The 16924-nt window shown below is 42.0% G+C and overlaps 1 protein-coding gene across 1 annotated transcript in view; it reads right to left on the bottom strand.

Moving 5' to 3' along the window:
• The window catches only part of nup37 (nucleoporin 37), a 43413-nt gene that overhangs the window by 21503 nt on the left and 4986 nt on the right, over positions 1-16924 (bottom strand). The window contains exons 2-3 of the mRNA XM_084330326.1: positions 13690-13878; positions 11982-12103 (exon numbers count right to left, since the gene is read on the bottom strand). Of these exons, the coding sequence (XP_084186452.1) occupies positions 11982-12103; positions 13690-13845 (278 nt within the window). The 5' untranslated portion in view covers positions 13846-13878. The remainder of the gene's footprint in view (positions 1-11981; positions 12104-13689; positions 13879-16924) is intronic.

Here is a 16924-nt window from a genome sequence, read left to right as displayed (position 1 = left end):
AACTCACCTTTTCAATCTTGCTTTTGACCTCTAATTCTGTCGGTTTTATTTTATTTTGTCATGTATTATTTTTGTTCTGTTTTGTTCTGTTTTTTTGTTTCGCCATAGTTTGTCTCTCCTGCCCATGTGAAGCGTCTTTGAGCACCTGGAAAAGCGCTATATAAAATAGATGTATTATTATTATTATTATTATTATTTTCAGTATGTGTTCTTGTTATTGTGCGAAAGGTTAAAGATTTATATGGAGCAGGCGGCTGGGTGGCACAGCGGACATTGCGCTCGTCACCAACGCAAGAGACACCGGGTTCGACTCCGGCTGTCTGCGTTGCCTCCGGCTTGGGCCAGGCGTCATACTAACTCAATTGGCAGAGTTAGCGGGTGGAAGTCGATGGGTGGTAATCTGGACGTTGTGGACAGCGACTCCTACAGGTCGGTTGGGGGACACCTGCACAGCAGAGACAGGAAACGGCGGGGGTAGTGTGAGCCTCCCACACGTTACACCTCGCCACTGAGAGTCGGCACTGGCAGGTGAAAAGATGTGACAGGCTGCCTCCTCGTGTATCGGAGGGGACACGTGATGCAAGGCTTCCATCCTCCCTACAACCGGCCAGTGGGGGGCATATGCGAGCAACGTTCAAGACAGGGGAGGGGAGAATTGGCACAGCGGGTAATTGGGATGGGAGAAAAATAGAAAAAGAGGAGAAAAAGTGAAAAAAATATTTATATGGAGCAGACAGCAATCCCACAATTCCTTTGTGCTGGGTCATTTCCCAAAAAGTATCAAAAGTTTCCCAAAACAAACGTGAAAAACAACAACATGCCGGTCACTGAAGCACCATTTGTGTGTTCTCTTGGAAAAGTTTAACGTATAGCCTCCTGACTGCTGAACATATAACCTCCTGACCGCTGAACATATAACCTCCTGACTGCTGAACATATAACCTCCTGACCGCTGAACATATAACCTCCTGACCGCTGAACATATAACCTCCTGACCGCTGAACATATAACCTCCTGACTGCTGAACATATAACCTCCTGACCGCTGAACATATAACCTCCTGACTGCTGAACATATAACCTCCTGACTGCTGAACATATAACCTCCTGACTGCTGAACATATAACCTCCTGACTGCTGAACATATAACCTCCTGACTGCTGAACATATAACCTCCTGACTGCTGAACATATAACCTCCTGACCGCTGAACATATAACCTCCTGACCGCTGAACATATAACCTCCTGACTGCTGAACATATAACCTCCTGACCGCTGAACATATAACCTCCTGACTGCTGAACATATAACCTCCTTCCATTTGAATTCTCTTGCAAACAGAGGCCTCTTGCAGGTTCCAGCTGATAGGTATGACCTGGAAACCACAATGGGTCCATACTTAGCCTAAAGCCTTATCTAGTACAGGTTAAAAACGAGGCCAAAGTGCCGCAAGTGCAAAATGTCCCATATAGGTGCCGGTAACAGTTAAGTGGTTAGCTTAATTTACAAAACTTATTGGTTTGTTTTCTAGTTATATCAAGCTATTGGGGCTGTTGTGAAAAGACATAACTTTGCTTTCAAATAAATCTTCGGATCTCTACAATAGTTTTTGGACTGCAATTCGGAGCGTGTCTAACTGCAAACATCATGCCTGGAGCCTCAAGGCAACTTTGATCCATAGGATTGCCTATAATACACAATGCATTACCATGAGCGGAACAAATAGAAATTAAATGAAACGACTTACTGCTGTAGTGTATATGATGACCTCTAGAAAGCCTGCAACTTGAAATGCGTCATCATCATCATCATCATCATCATCATCAGTATTCAGCTGTGACTATGCTCGTCTGTAAATGACTCAGAGGTGGAATTAATATAATTAAATACCAGTTCAAACCAGCCTCAAATCATCGCGCTTGATGCAATTTCCTGATAGAGTTCAAGGAAAACGACCATTAAAGTTATTCATGTCAATCTCCAAGTGTCATAGCAGGTTCCTAATGATTCAGGGTTGTTTTGACAACTCAAGAGCCTTATTTATTTACACTCATTGAGCCAGACGTACTAATTACATACTGCCTCTTGAGTTGAATTCAAGGTCTAGTCTCACATAGTAAAACCTCTCTCCACACCATGTTTAAATGGTAAATGGCTGCATTTATATAGTGCTTTTATCCAAAGCGCTTTACAATTTGTTCCTCACATTTTACCCATTCACTCACACATTCACACACCGATGGCGGAGGCGACCATGCAAGATGCTGCCAACCTGCTCATCGGGAGCAGTTAGGGGTTAAGTGTCTTGCTCAAGGACACTTCGACACGCTGCCCGGGAGGAGTGGGAATCGAACCGGGAACCTCTGGATTACCAGACGACTGCTCTACCTCCTGAACCATTGTCGCCCCTTGTTCATATTTCCAACCACGTCGAAGGTCGGATATCCAAGATCATAGGTCAGGAGAAAAGACATCCAAATGAATGCAGCAGCAGCATAAGAACACAAACTACAGATGTGAACGACACGGTTTTTCCGCTAGTCAACATGTCGGGAGGCATTTATCAACAAGTAGTCTGTTTTTTGTGTGCGTTTTTTAAGATTCTATGGACTTAAAAAATTCACTATATGTTACACTATATATATTCACCACAAAATGTATCTCAATGAAAGGTTATTTTCCCATATCTTCAATCAACAAGGTACAGGCTTTTCCATTCCTTATTCTAGGGGAGCAGCTAGCAGTGACGGGCTGAACAGCAACCTCCATTACAGTGCTCCGTAAAATTGGTAAACTTCCACCTTGTTGTTTCAATGGTTTACTAAATGAAAAAACTACTTTGGAAAACAGTACAGTTAGTTTTTATTTAATTTTGAATGTTATGTACGATTTCCCATTACTACTATTACTGTCGACACGGAAAACAGGTCGAGGACAGGTCATTAAGTCGACACGTTATCACATCCTTAACACAGACCCATATATACGGTCTATTGATATTTTCTGCCCATATTGGATGGCTTAGAAGAAAAATGGTCCGACACATGGCATTCTACCAATTTGGTGTTGATAGGTCAAACCTTGACTAAGTAGTCCTAAATACATCAACAACAGTATATAAAGTTTATAAACAGGCTCGATCGGATAAAACAATATGCCCATAATTAATCAATGAGCTTCAGAAAAGGTATGGCTTGGGCGGCTAGGTGGTGTAGTGGGCAAGGCGCTCGCCACCAACGCAGGAGACGCTGGGTTCGAGCCCAGCTCTCCGCATTGCTATCTGCTTGGCTGGTCGTTCATACTAATACAATTGGCAGTATTAGGGGGTGGGAAGCTGGTGGGTGGGGATCAGATGTTGTGGACAGCGACTCCTACAGGTCGGTTGGTGCGCCTGCGCAGCAGAATCAGGAAGCGACGGGGGCGGCGTGTCCCTCCCACGCAGACCCCCGCCGCTGAGAGATCACACTGTTCAGGTGAACAGATGCGACGGCTGCCTCCTCGAGTACCGGAGGGGACACGTGAGGCTTCGTCCACATTGCAGCCGGCTTGTGGGAGGCAAGGTCTAGCAGCGTTCGAGACAGGGGAGGGGAGAATTGGACGATACGAAATTGGGGACGGGAGAAGAATTGAAAAATGGGAGAAAAAAGTAGATAAAAAAAAAAAAAAAAAAGTATGGCTTTGCAGAGAGGATGGCTATACCTACACGCTTTTTGGTTCAGTTAGTGTAAAACTAGGTATGCGTGTCGTCACATTGAGAGAGCGTGTGGCTTAACGAGAATATCCATACCTCCAAGTAGGGCTGGGCGATATAACGATAACGATAAATATCGTTTTTTTTTTTTTTTTACCTGCAACAGGGCAGTTTTAAAACCAGAGACAGTGGACAGACTTGTCTTTCTTGCCTGCAACTTAAAGTAATGGCTTTGCTTGTCCAAATGACAATACTGACCAAATTGAGATTTATTTTTCTCTTGTCCATTTATTTTGTTTGCTTTCTAATTTAAAATACAGTTTGATACCGTCTGTACACAGTAGGCTATGTGTGCTAGCAGAGCTAGACTCCAGTCACGAGTCACGGTGCACATGTGCGGTGGTTTGTCCACCAAAAAAGCGCCAAAAGATAGAAAATAAACGAGCAGAGCCAGAACTGTTCAACTCCCCTGGAGCCACAGCCAGCAGAGAAGCCGGTTTACTTTCGCTTTTAAACCAGCTGCAGCCTGAGAACTGGAGTGTGAGGGGATGTAACACTAAAGATGGCGGCAACAACAAAGAATTGCTGCAAAATAAACATACATCTGTTGTTTATATAAAAAAAAGAAAAAAAAATTATACTTATAACAATTCGATAATTATCGATAGAGAAATAAAATAAAATTATCATATCGTTATCGCGATATGATTTTTTTCCATATCGCCCAGCCCTACCTCCACGACTGTTGCTCCAATCACCATAGAACTGGGTGCCTATGTCACATAAAAGATTAGGAAACGCGCAAAATATTTAATGCTAATCCATCAAAGGGGGCCACCCGGCCACATGATGACACTTAACATGTTTCACTATTTACAATCAAGTTAATTAATCAATAGATGCATAAAGAGACTGGCTTTAACAGTACTATGTTTATATACCATGTATAAAAGCCAACAATGAGACTGGCTTTAACAGCGTGCTATGTTTATACCACATACAGGGTTTCCCATTAATTACCTAGACTGTGGCGGCCCGCCACAGTTGTATAATGAACCAAAAAAAATGTATAATTTTTTTTAAAGAACAATTAATTAATTTTCTTTTTTTTTTACAATTTTTTTTAATATAAAGTTTGCCAATAGGGATGTATCAGTAGTATTGGCAGTGGTAGTAGTTGTAATAGTAATCCACAATATTATTTTTTTTTCAAAAAAAAATAAACCAGTTCAACCAGGTAACCACTTTTGTTTCATTTCTTTGACGGCTCAAATGTATGGCCAGTGGTTCCCAATCCTCTCCTCGAGACACCCCAGCCGTTCCATGTATTTGTTAAATTCCACCACCAGCACACCTGATTCAACTAATAAAGGGCTAGTTAAGTTGAATCAGGTGTGCTGGTGGTGGAATTTAACAAATACATGGAACGACTGGGGTGCTTCGAGGAGAGAATTGGGAAGCACTAGTCTAGTCGATATTGTGTTTTGAGCACAAAGTTCATCATAGATCTAGCCTCTTTATTTTGCTCTCAAAGTGCACCAGATTGATGCATTTAACTTTAAAATGTACAAAAAAAAGAAAAAGTTACGGGGGGGCATTCCCCCGGACCGCCCTAGAGGGTCGGAGGTTCACCCCCCAGTCTCTGAAAATCCTGTGGGAAACACTGCACATATACAAGCCAAAAAGGAGGAAGAAGAAGAAGTAGTCTCCTTTAGTGCAGGCCACTCTATGTTTTTATTTATTTTTAACTACATAACTTACAATAACAACTTCATGAACATAATATTAAATCTGTCCCAATACTTTCGAGCAGCTTGAAACCAGGTGGCAGGCTGCGATTGTCGGCGACCGCAAATCAAAATAACCCGACCGTTATAACTATTATAACATCCGAGAATAGTACAGCCATTCAATATGTCTCAATCAGGGTGCAAACTCTGTGATGTCCATCAATCTGTGAACGTCTTAGTTCCCAGAGAGCTGGCGAGGGAGGCAGCACTGTGTTTACAGGGGAGGTATTTATACACTTTAGGAATGACATAATAGTTCTTTTTACCTCTGCAGCCCGGTCACACGAAATTAACACGAGCACCGTTGATTTGAGAGAGCAAAGAGACACGTGGTGAATTCACCGTGGCAACCATAACCATAATGCCATCAAGGCCTAACCCAGTGCCACGGTGGTTTCTAGGGATGCGTTGGTTAAGCGCAGAGACGAATCGCATCGGCGATCCTACAAGAGACAATGCATGCGTGTGTGTTCCGGTGTGTGTGTGTGTGCTAACCGCGTGTCCTAACCACTAAAACATTGAGGATAATTGCATTCCAATTAAAGACCTCTGAACAGGTCCTGCATTATTATCTATATTCTATACCGCTATTGGCATGGGATATGGGGTTTGATACCAGGCTACAATAGGTATCAGTTAGTGATGCACCAATGTGAAAATTGTGGCCGATACCGATAACCGATATTAATATTGCTGTTCTGGCCGATACCGATATTTACCGATGTCGATATCTCTGTATAGAAAACAATTTTTTATGATAATCAAATAAAGAGCTATTTTCATAAAAAAAAAAATTGTTTTTTTTACTTTTGTAACTTATTTTCAGAAATGACTGATATTTTTTTAACTATTTAAGGCCAAAACATGTTATTTTTTTAATCAGCCCAATCTTGATATCGGACCGATACCGATGTGTAGTCGGTCGATATATCGTGCATCACTAGTATCAGTATCGGATAATTTTCCCAATATTGAAATCTGATACCTGGAGCCAAATGTAACATGCCAGAAGTCACAGCAAATGTACTTGATTTGCCGCATTTATGACACATAGAAGCATGTTTTATCTCTCTTAATGGAGGAAAATGGATTATGTATCAATACATTTGCCCAATGACCCAAAACAGATTCTCTCTCAGGTCTATACTGTCGAGTTAAAAAAAAGAAAAAGAAAGGGGATCAGAACTTGGCATCAGCCGATACTTAAATTTTTTTTTTTTTATCCACTTTTTCTCCCATTTTCTATATTTTTCTCCCATCCCAATTTCGTATCATCCAATTCAACCCTCCCCTGTCACGGACACTGTTTCTTGCCTCCCACAAGCCGGCTGCAATGTGGACTAAGTCATACACAGCACAAGTCCCCTCCGGTACTTGAGGTAACAGCAGTCGCATCTTTTCACCTGCGCAGCTCGATCTCTCAGTGGTGAGCAGTAACGCGTGAGAGGCTCACGCTGCCCCCGACACTTCCTGATTCTACTGCGCAGGCGCACCAACCGACCTGTAGGAGTCGCTGTCCACAACGCCCGATCCCCACCCATCAGTTTCCCTCCCCGTAATACGGCCAATGTGTATTACTGTGGACGACCAGCTAAACTGAAAGCAAATGTGGAGCGCTGGGCTCGAACTGACGAGCCCAGCGTCTCCAGCATTTCGTGGCAAGTGCCTTGCCGACTACGCCACGTAGCCGCCCCCGATACTTAAATGTTAAGGACTCAGGTATCGGTGGTGAAAAAGCGCCATCGGTGCGGCGCTGGTGGTTTATTATGATGATGACCGATCGCAATCAGAATTCCATGATCGCCACACACGACACACCCAACGCAGCCCAACAGTCAAAAAAGGGTATGAAGCAGAACAACATCAAACAATGTGTTGCTGTACAAATACCTTTGGAGTTCCCACTGTTCATGTAAGCGCCTGGGCTGACACCTTTGTGTATGTGTGTGTGTGTGTGTGTGTGTGTGTGTGTGTGTGTGTGTGTGTGTGTGTGTGTGTGTGTGTGTGTGTGTTAGAAACTTGGAAATCAATCAACAGAAATGGTGCCTGGCTGATTCTAATTGCACACTAAGAAGATAATAAACATGGAGAAAAACAAGATTCCTCCTCACGCCATTCACGCCTCCCTCCGTTCAAAGCCCACGCGAAGCCAGGGACGGGCCTTTCCCCCCCTCTAATCAACCACTGCCTGCAATTATTCACACAATTTACACTAAGTCACTTATGACAAGAAAAACACACGCATATAACCAGGATAAACAGACAGCCGGGCTGCGAGTTTACAGTTGCAGGCACAGGCAGATTTGGCATGTCACTACAAACACCCTTATTAGTCTCCAGGGTATTACTGGTGCAGCAGTAGATTAGATTATATAAGCTAGCATGTCCAGTTCACCCGCACATTCACCTCTCACATCGGAGTGAGGCATGGGACAAATCTGTCTTTTTTCTTTTTGGTGGGGGAGCTCGTTGCCAAAGCTCTTACTGTGGCTCTTAAAAAGGTGCTGTAAGTGATATTGGCATTTTGGCTAACTTCCTGTCAAGCTAGGTGCTGCAGATAAAATATGAATTAAGATCCAGCAGTTGCATATATCCTATTTCTCCCCTAGAACGGTGCCAGAAACATATTTTAGTGAACCATTTAGTTGGAAAAAGAGAGTTTACGAGTGCAAGCCGCGGCCCTATACAACGCTGCAGTTGCCGCGCCCCGGCTCACGAAATTCAGATCAAGCTGTCAAACTAGGCGGCGTCGCAGGTCAAATATGAATTAAGATCCAGCAATTGCATATCCCATTTCTCGCCTAAAATGTTTGTCAGAAACATATTTCAGTGAACCGTTTAGGTGGAAAAAGAGAATGTTTACGATCAAGCCATCACGTTTTTCCTGCAACCTTGATCTTTCGTAGTCCTGAATGAGACCTAAGACTTGCTCTTAAAAAAGGGGGAAGATCCCGTGTCGGTCTCCCACGGCCATGAATGAGAAAAAGAGTTTATCTAGTGTTTCTTTTACATCGTGGTCAACGGAGTGGCAGCCAGCAGGTACATTTGCTTTCTTGACTTATTGTCAGTCAGAGATTGGAGACTAATTTCTCTAGTTTCTGGCCCTGAGCGAGAGAGAGAGAGGTATTCATGTCCTAGATCGGACTATGCTGAATAATGAGAATTCTTAAACTGAGTGATACTCCCCTTCAAACCTTGAATAGCTTTCAGCTAATATCTAGGCCACAGGTGCTAAGGAAAGCTCACTCTTCAAAAAGGTCCGCCTTTTAAAAAGTATATATTTAATATTTAATAACAATTTATATTAATAAAAAAAAATGTACCACTGAATTGTTCGATAAACTGCTGAAAATGGCGTCACAGCATTTATACACCTTTGCCCTCGTGAATATGCAAAATGGCAACAAGCAGCCATTGATATTTAGGAAGTCGGCAGCTTGTGTTCTTTTCAAGACGTGTCAATATCTACTCACCTTTCTATGTGTGCTCAAACTAAAGTTACGACATATTGGTCCATGACAGATTCTACCTCTTTTTTCTTTTTTATGTTTTTGGTTTATTTTTATATATTTTTTTACTACCGGGCAGTCCGGTAGAGAGAGAGAGAGAGGAATAACGGGAGATAGACGGGGAGAAAACATTCGGCAAAGGTCGCCGGGTCCGGGAGTCGAACCCGGGACGGCCGTGTTGCGACACAGTGCAGTACGTGGTGTGCTACTTGAGCACCCCCAGATTCTACCTCTTAGTGACCCAATCACACATGCAAATTTTTTTCCAATAATACATCAACAGAGCTTTTCGGAAATTTGCAGAATAGAAGTATTGCTTTTCCCCCCAAATTTTTTGGATTAAAGAATTTATCATTCAAAATATTTGTGCGGGTCCAAAATGAATGTTGTTGTTTACATGTTGCTGCATGTATCCCCTCCCTCCTACTTCCCATTTCCCGACGTGGAATGCACCCGATTGGATAAAAGACATGCTGGTGCTCTAGTGCGACATCTAGTGGCTGAATATAATCTATAGCCCCTTTAACCCTAAAAACAAAAACATGTTTTTGAGTGGAGGGGAACTTTACAGGACCAACAACCTGCACCGTTGTCGGCAAGACAAATTCTTGTATTTGGCAAAGTGTTCTACACAAGAATCTACAGTGAACCCAACAGCGATACCTGGTTTTTGGTCTGGCATCATCCTGATTCCCTTTAGCAGTATCAATACATGCAAGCAAACAAGCTATTGGTAGGGATGATGGAACGTTATGCACACGATGGGGTTCAGGATTTGACAAACCCACAATACGAAGAGGTTTGACGTCAACGTTTTTAATGTTACATTGAGCAAAGCGATCGCACCCTCTGCTGTACAAACGCCGTAATGGGCAACGGAGAGCTTGTAAAAGTCATCGGCAAGTCATCTAAATTCGTCATGACTAGATAGATACTACGCCAGAATAAAATGTAGCCGATAATTATTTTTGTATCGCGATATATTGAACTTTGATATAGTTTCCCCGTCCCCTTGTGTGAGTGGGTCTTACTCTTCCAAGCTCCTGAGCTGATGATGTTGGAAAGATGGGCAGAACTGCAGCATATAGGACAGACTTCCAGCTCACACACACTGCTGTGCTGACTGGGCATCGACACGCTGGCCTGGTAGAACATGGCAGACGACTCCCTTTGATTCTTTTCCCTTCCTCTCTCCCTCTCTCCCTCTCCTTCTCGGGGCCCCCCTCTCCCAGGCCTCGGCCTCCAGGCACGCCCGTGAGAACATTGTACTTTTCCTGGAAGGCACGACTACGTGCAAAACGAGGGGAGGAGGGATGGAACCCGAGCGGGCGAGCCATCAGCGCAATAACATGTGTGCACGTCACAGGGCTGCCCCTGGGGGCCAGCAGAGTTAACCACAGAAGGCCAGGAAGTATCGCTGCCTTTCCCTTTCAATTACAGCAAGTTGAAACACCTCCAGAGGGACCAGAGCGGCCTTCCCATCCACTATTCCAATTACGGAGGAAAGCCCTTTGCTTTCTAACAACCTACAGGCAAGGCTGCTTCCCTCCTGGCCAGCGCCACCTGAAATAACTTGGGTTCGTATTCTGGCAGCGGCGGTGTGTGCGACACACTGGTGTTGTACTTTCTTTACCACGGCCCCTTGTCTAGGTCACGGTGAGAATGTTATTAGACAATTATCCAGTTGTGTTCCAAAACGACGAATGACAGGTTACTAATGAAGGGATTAATTAAATGATGCTTTGATACCTTTCTAAATCCTATTTAAACAGCGGTGCCACCCATTGAGTTGTTGCAGGGAGGAGGAGTGGGACACTTTCGTATTAAATGGGAATGGGAACAAAAAGATCCATGAACATGTGTGTGTGCAGCCACCATTGAGCCACTGGCCCAAATAAATGATGTAAAACCATCTTCCTGGTCTCCAGGAATGAGAATGCAACACACTTGATGACATTCGCTTTCAATTGACCCATCTCTCAAACCCTGCTGCCCTCTTTTCTTGATCCTCCAATCACAACTGTCACATACCCTCGGAAAAACTAAAGTCTGTTGGAAAGCGACAGTTGCGTTTGGAGGATCAACAAAAGAGGGCAGGGTCTGAGATGGGTCAATGCACATGGACGGCAGCGCGACAGCCACTCCCAACTTCAGGCCAAATAGTGAAGGCGATTACTGACATCCCTGGTGATACCCTTACATAATAATTAGTGATGCACCGATGTGAAAATTGTGGCCGATACCGATAACCGATATTAATATTGCTGTTCTGGCCGATACCGATATTTACCGATGTCGATATCTCTGTATAGAAAACACTTTTTTATGATAATCAAATAAAGAGCTATTTTCCAAAACGCATAATTTTTTAACTTTTGTAACTTATTTTCAGAAATGACTGATATTTTGAAACTATTTAAGGCCAAAACATGTAAAAAAAAAAAAAAAAAATTATATGGCAGTTTTTTTTATTTTTATTTTTTTTAAATATCGGCCCTATCTTGATATCGGACCGATACCGATGTGTAAAAAAACTGCCATATCGGCCGATATTATATCGGCGGCCGATATATCGTGCATCACTAATAATAATACCATACAATAGGGTGTTGTTCACGTGGCAAAACCTAGTCGCTGTTGGCAAATGCCACAAGATAAAAGTTTAGAAAGAAAACCTATTCTGTGGCATGTCCTATCTTCGCAAAATTGACCGTTTCTGAGCCTCTGGTGAAGCTACACCTTATGATATGACACAATCAAATGTAAATCTGATCCTAACACCCTACATACGTTACTGGGTACAGTCAGGTACACGTTGAAACTAAGGTGCAAGTTGAAACTAAGCCTGTCCTAAATAACATTGTCTGGTATTCAAAGCTTCCGTAGTAATAATGAATAATCAAAGATGGGAATAATCAAATAATCAAAGACCACAACACAAATATGGGAAATGTAATATCTAACCCTGGCCGAAATGATATGAAAACGGTACCTGATTGTTGGTATCCTGTCCAGCCTAGACTCGGGGCTCCAGGCGAGAGCGTCGACGCGCAATTCATGATGGAAAGCACGAAGCACTGTGAACTCCACCCCCGTCACCTCCATGTCCTCGTCCTGTGGGGACAATGGTCACATAAGTCATCTGCAAGTCGTCTAGATTCGTGATGACTAGCTACTACGCCAGAATAAAATGTAGCCGATACCATTATACATTCTTCTGGGAACTCTTGGAATTCATTCTGGGAAGTAAGGCTGTTGATGGGGATGACATATCCCGTTCCTCTCAGCACAACGCTGTTTGAGTCAGACGGTCTTCTTCCACAACATGTGATTGACTGTTCTCTCATATATAATATATATATATATATATATATATATATATATATATATATATATCCCGTTTCTATATAATCATTGGAGATCTTCCCCCTTATATCACTTCATTATTGGATGGGACCTCTGGACCTTATCGTACTCGGCTCGCTCCCATTATTGGCTTCACACACACATCATTATGAATTGAAAATGAGGGACCCTGATGGCTGTGGCTCTCTTGGTCGTTTATTTTACTGAAAGGGAACATATTTGATTCAATCTACTTATTCTAAGGATATACCGATACCAGTGTTTTCACTGCCAATAGTGAACTACCGGTATATCGGCCGATACAGAGTACCGATCTGATCGATTACTTTTACTTATAATTATCTACTTGGACCATTTCATTGGGGGTAATTTTACTAAAATGATTGATATTATATAATCCATTTTTCTCTGTTAGAGAGAGCTAACATGCGTCCATGTGTCAAAGGTGCAACGGTGCAGCTTACTTTGCTTTGATTTCCGACATGTCAGACATGTTTCTTGGGATCATAATAACGACATGGTATCGGACAAATATCCAATACCAGTATCAGTGCATCTTTAATTTATTCCAGGTAAGCCTATCTGCCCAATATCCGACAGTATCGGTATCAGTACATCCCTAGTTGCTGAAGGTTGGTATGTGACGTCACGTCTCACCTGGAAGAGGCAGGTGGCCACCACCACCACGTACTGGTTCCCCCCGTAGGCCAGGAGGGAGCCAGGCGTAGGGCTGGGCGATATAACGATAACGATAGATATCGCAATATATTTTAATAATCGATATCGAATATCAAAATAAAAAAAATCAGAGACAGTGGACAGACTTGTCTTTCTTGCCTGCAACTTAAAAGTAATGGCTTTGCTTGTCCAAATGACAATACTGACCAAATTGAGATTTATTTTTCTCTTGTCCATTTATTTTGTTTGCTTTCTAATTTAAAATACAGTTTGAAACCGTCTGTACACAGTAGGCTATGTGTGCTAGCAGAACTAGACTCCAGTCACGAGTCACGGTGCACATGTGCGGTGGTTTGTCCACCGAAAAAGCGCCAAAAGATAGAAAATAAACTAGCAGAGCCAGAACTGTTCAACTCCCCTGGAGCCACAGCCAGCAGAGAAGCCGGTTTACTTTCGCTTTTAAACCAGCTGCAGCCTGAGAACTGGAGTGTGAGGGGATGTAACACTAAAGATGGCGGCAATGACAAAGAATTGCTGCAAAATAAACATACATCTGTTGTTTAAAAAGATTTTTTTTTATATACTTATAACAATTTCGATATGATTTTTTTCCATATCGCCCAGCCCTAGCCAGGCGCACCACAGTCATGTCTCACCTGGAAGAGGCAGGTGGCCACCACCACGTACTGGTTCCCCCCGTAGGCCAGCAGGGAGCCCGGCGCACCACAGTCAAAGGGGCTGAACTCCACCACGTTGACATAGTCCTCGCAGGCCACGGTGTACCTGGCACTTCGACTCACGTCCTCCAGCATTTCCTTTGGTAGAGCCGCGTTCACGTCAACTATCTGCGTTGGGGATGAAAGAGGAAGATGGCAGAGGACTATTGTTTATCTCGTGTTCCAATATGATCACACAATTAAAGCTGCACTGTGTGTAAGATTGCCACATAAAAAAAAGGTTGCTCACATTTTATGCTCTAAAAACTAAACCTTTTATAGATTATTTTGTGGCACTGGTCGTGACAGGCCGGAAGAGCTCGTATGGAAAATGTCACTGTGCTTCATGTATTTCAGTTGGGAGGCTTTTCACTTGTTCAGCCCATCTATGTGATTTTATACCTTTGTTAGGCTACAGAGAGTGCAGGTTTAATTAAGCAAGGCATCACCATCTGGGATAGTAAAAGTACAGTGTATACTATATTACATACATGGTATCATCAGATATTGTGAATAGTAGGCTATCAATAGGGATGGGTACCGAATTCGGTACTTTTAAGGTACCGAACCGAAACACGTCGGTACTACCGAGTATCGATTCAAGTGAGATACCGATTTTTTTTTTTTTTACCTTTTTTATTTTCATGTCAACATTCACACGAACAATATATGCTTACCTAGGATTTGACTTGATTCAACAACAAAGCAGTCGGAGCAATGGCAAGCCGAAAACTGTCGAAATTGTAGTTATTTGAAGTTTGGATAAAAAAAAATTACGACTGAGGTAGGTAAATAAAGATTTGAGACTAAAGTACCGAAAAAAGGTACCGTTGGGTACCGGTATCGATTCACAGGTACCGATACCGGTACCGATACCGGTACCGTATCGGTTCAAATGTGAAAGGTACCCATCCCTAGCTATCAATCATCTTATTTTGGTCCTTAGGTAATTATTGCAACCTGATTGATGGGTGCTGAATGTAACCAATAATCAGCTAAGATGAGCCGCCCATCTATTGGGATAGACCTACATTCAAAATAGAGAAAGGCCTAGGTAGCCTATAATCTCTGGATTTCAACTTGATGTAGCGTAGGCCAGACAGAAATGAAGAAAAACAAGTCCCGTTTCTTTCCAGACAGTTAGCCTACAGTGCAAGAAAACGTTCACTACCTAATCCCATAATAAGGATGCAAGCTTTATAAAACCTTAAAAACACCCTAAAGTTTATATATTTTTTTAACTATCCAAATAAGCTTTATTCTATAGTAGTGGTCTCAGTTCTGAACCAGAACATGTACCCATGAACTCAGAACATTCCCCTCTGTGTTATCTATACAATCATTCCCAATTCATTGTCTATGGGGCAGCTTCAGACTTTAATTTACACTTGACGACGTCACAAGTTTGAGTTTTAGCAATCTAGTTCTTTGGATTTGGGAGAGAGAGTTGCACATTTTCACTAATAACTTTGTACCGCCATAGACCAGAGGGATGACGCGTACGAGCTCGGAAATTGGGGCGTAGTTCCCCTGTAAGCTCATTTGCTTCAGTAGTGCCTGAGACACTGAATTGTTCCAGCTGATGAAATATCAGGAAGGCAGATCATTGTGAAGCTACAGGTTGCAGAGCATCCTACATCTAAACAGCCCATGGGTCCATCCATAGGACTATCTCAGGCAAGCTTAAGGACAGCTTTTACGATGCCCTCCATCTGTGAATCATATTGGTACGATAGTGATTTATGCATGGCCACCTTCCAATGTTAAATGGTGGAATTAAATGGAAAAACCATGAATGTGTATTTGTTCCAAGTGGATCGGTCTGTGACTTGTTTCACCACTATTTGGTTTAGGCTACCTAGTTCAACATTACATGACACAATACTATGCTGATAATGGCTTATCCAAGTTTCCTGGTGGCATCGCTCCCTATGTTGGGTACCGAACTCTGTACTTTTAAAAAGGTACCGACCGAATGACATCGGTACTACCGAGTATGGTATATCAATCTGTACCAACTTTCAGTACCTTTAGCCTACCTACATGTTTAGTATAGGAGTGTAATATTGTAAGAAGCTATCTAAATAAAAGACAACAATTTGTGACAATGAGAGATTATAAATCTGAATGTTTGGACATTGCTTGTGGTGTCCCCCAGGGGTCAGTGTTGGGTCCAAAACTGTTCATCTTGTACATTAACGAGATATGTAAAGTATCCAATATATTTAAATGTATTTTATTTGCGGATGACACTAATCTTTTTTTTTCTGGTGAGAATGTCCAGCAGCTTTTAGAGGTCATCACATCTGAAATGAAGAAATTGAAGGAATGGTTTGATAGAAACAAATTATCATTGAACTTGAGCAAAACTAAAATTATGTTGTTTGGAAACTGTAGATTGGATACTCAGGTACAAGTTAAAATAAATGATGTGATTATTGAAAGAGTTTATGAAAATAAATTCCTAGGTGTAATAATAGACCATAAAATCTGTTGGAAACCTCACATAAAACATGTCCAATCTAAACTCTCACGAAGCATTTCAGTCATGAGTAAAGTAAAGCACATCCTGGATAGAAAATCACTCTACATTCTCTACTGTTCACTAGTTTTACCATATTTAAATTACTGTGCTGAAGTCTGGGGAAACAATTATAAGTCTACACTACAACCACTTTTTATACTCCAAAAAAGGGCCATAAGGATAGTTCACATTGCAGGTTATCGTGATCACACTAACATATTGTTTCTGGAGTCAAAGACATTGAAGTTAAATGATCTTGTGGAATTTAAAACGGCACAATTAATGTATAAAGCAAAAAGTCATGCACTTCCAAGAAACATTCAAGAATTGTTCTTTGATAGGGAGGGGGGTTATAATCTGAGGGGAGAACACAATTTAAAGGTGCTAAACGTACGCACTACCATGAGAAAACACTGCATCTCAATATGTGGAGTGAAACTGTGGAACAGTCTTAATGTGGTGTTAAAGCAATGTCCAAACATGAGACAATTCAAACTGATGTATAAGTAAATTATGTTCACAAGGTACAGGGATGAAGAAGGGACTTGATATTCACAGGTGTTTACATTTTTATTTTGTTTCTATTTTATTTTATTTTATACATATATAGTTTTTGTTTTTTTGTTTTGCATATATATATATATATTTTTT

This window comes from Notolepis coatsorum, assembly GCF_963971535.1.
Source record: "Notolepis coatsorum genome assembly, chromosome: 15".
NCBI lineage: Eukaryota > Metazoa > Chordata > Actinopteri > Aulopiformes > Paralepididae > Notolepis > Notolepis coatsorum.
The sequence above is the reverse complement of the archived record's forward strand: the minus strand, read 5'-3'. Positions and strand labels throughout refer to the sequence as shown.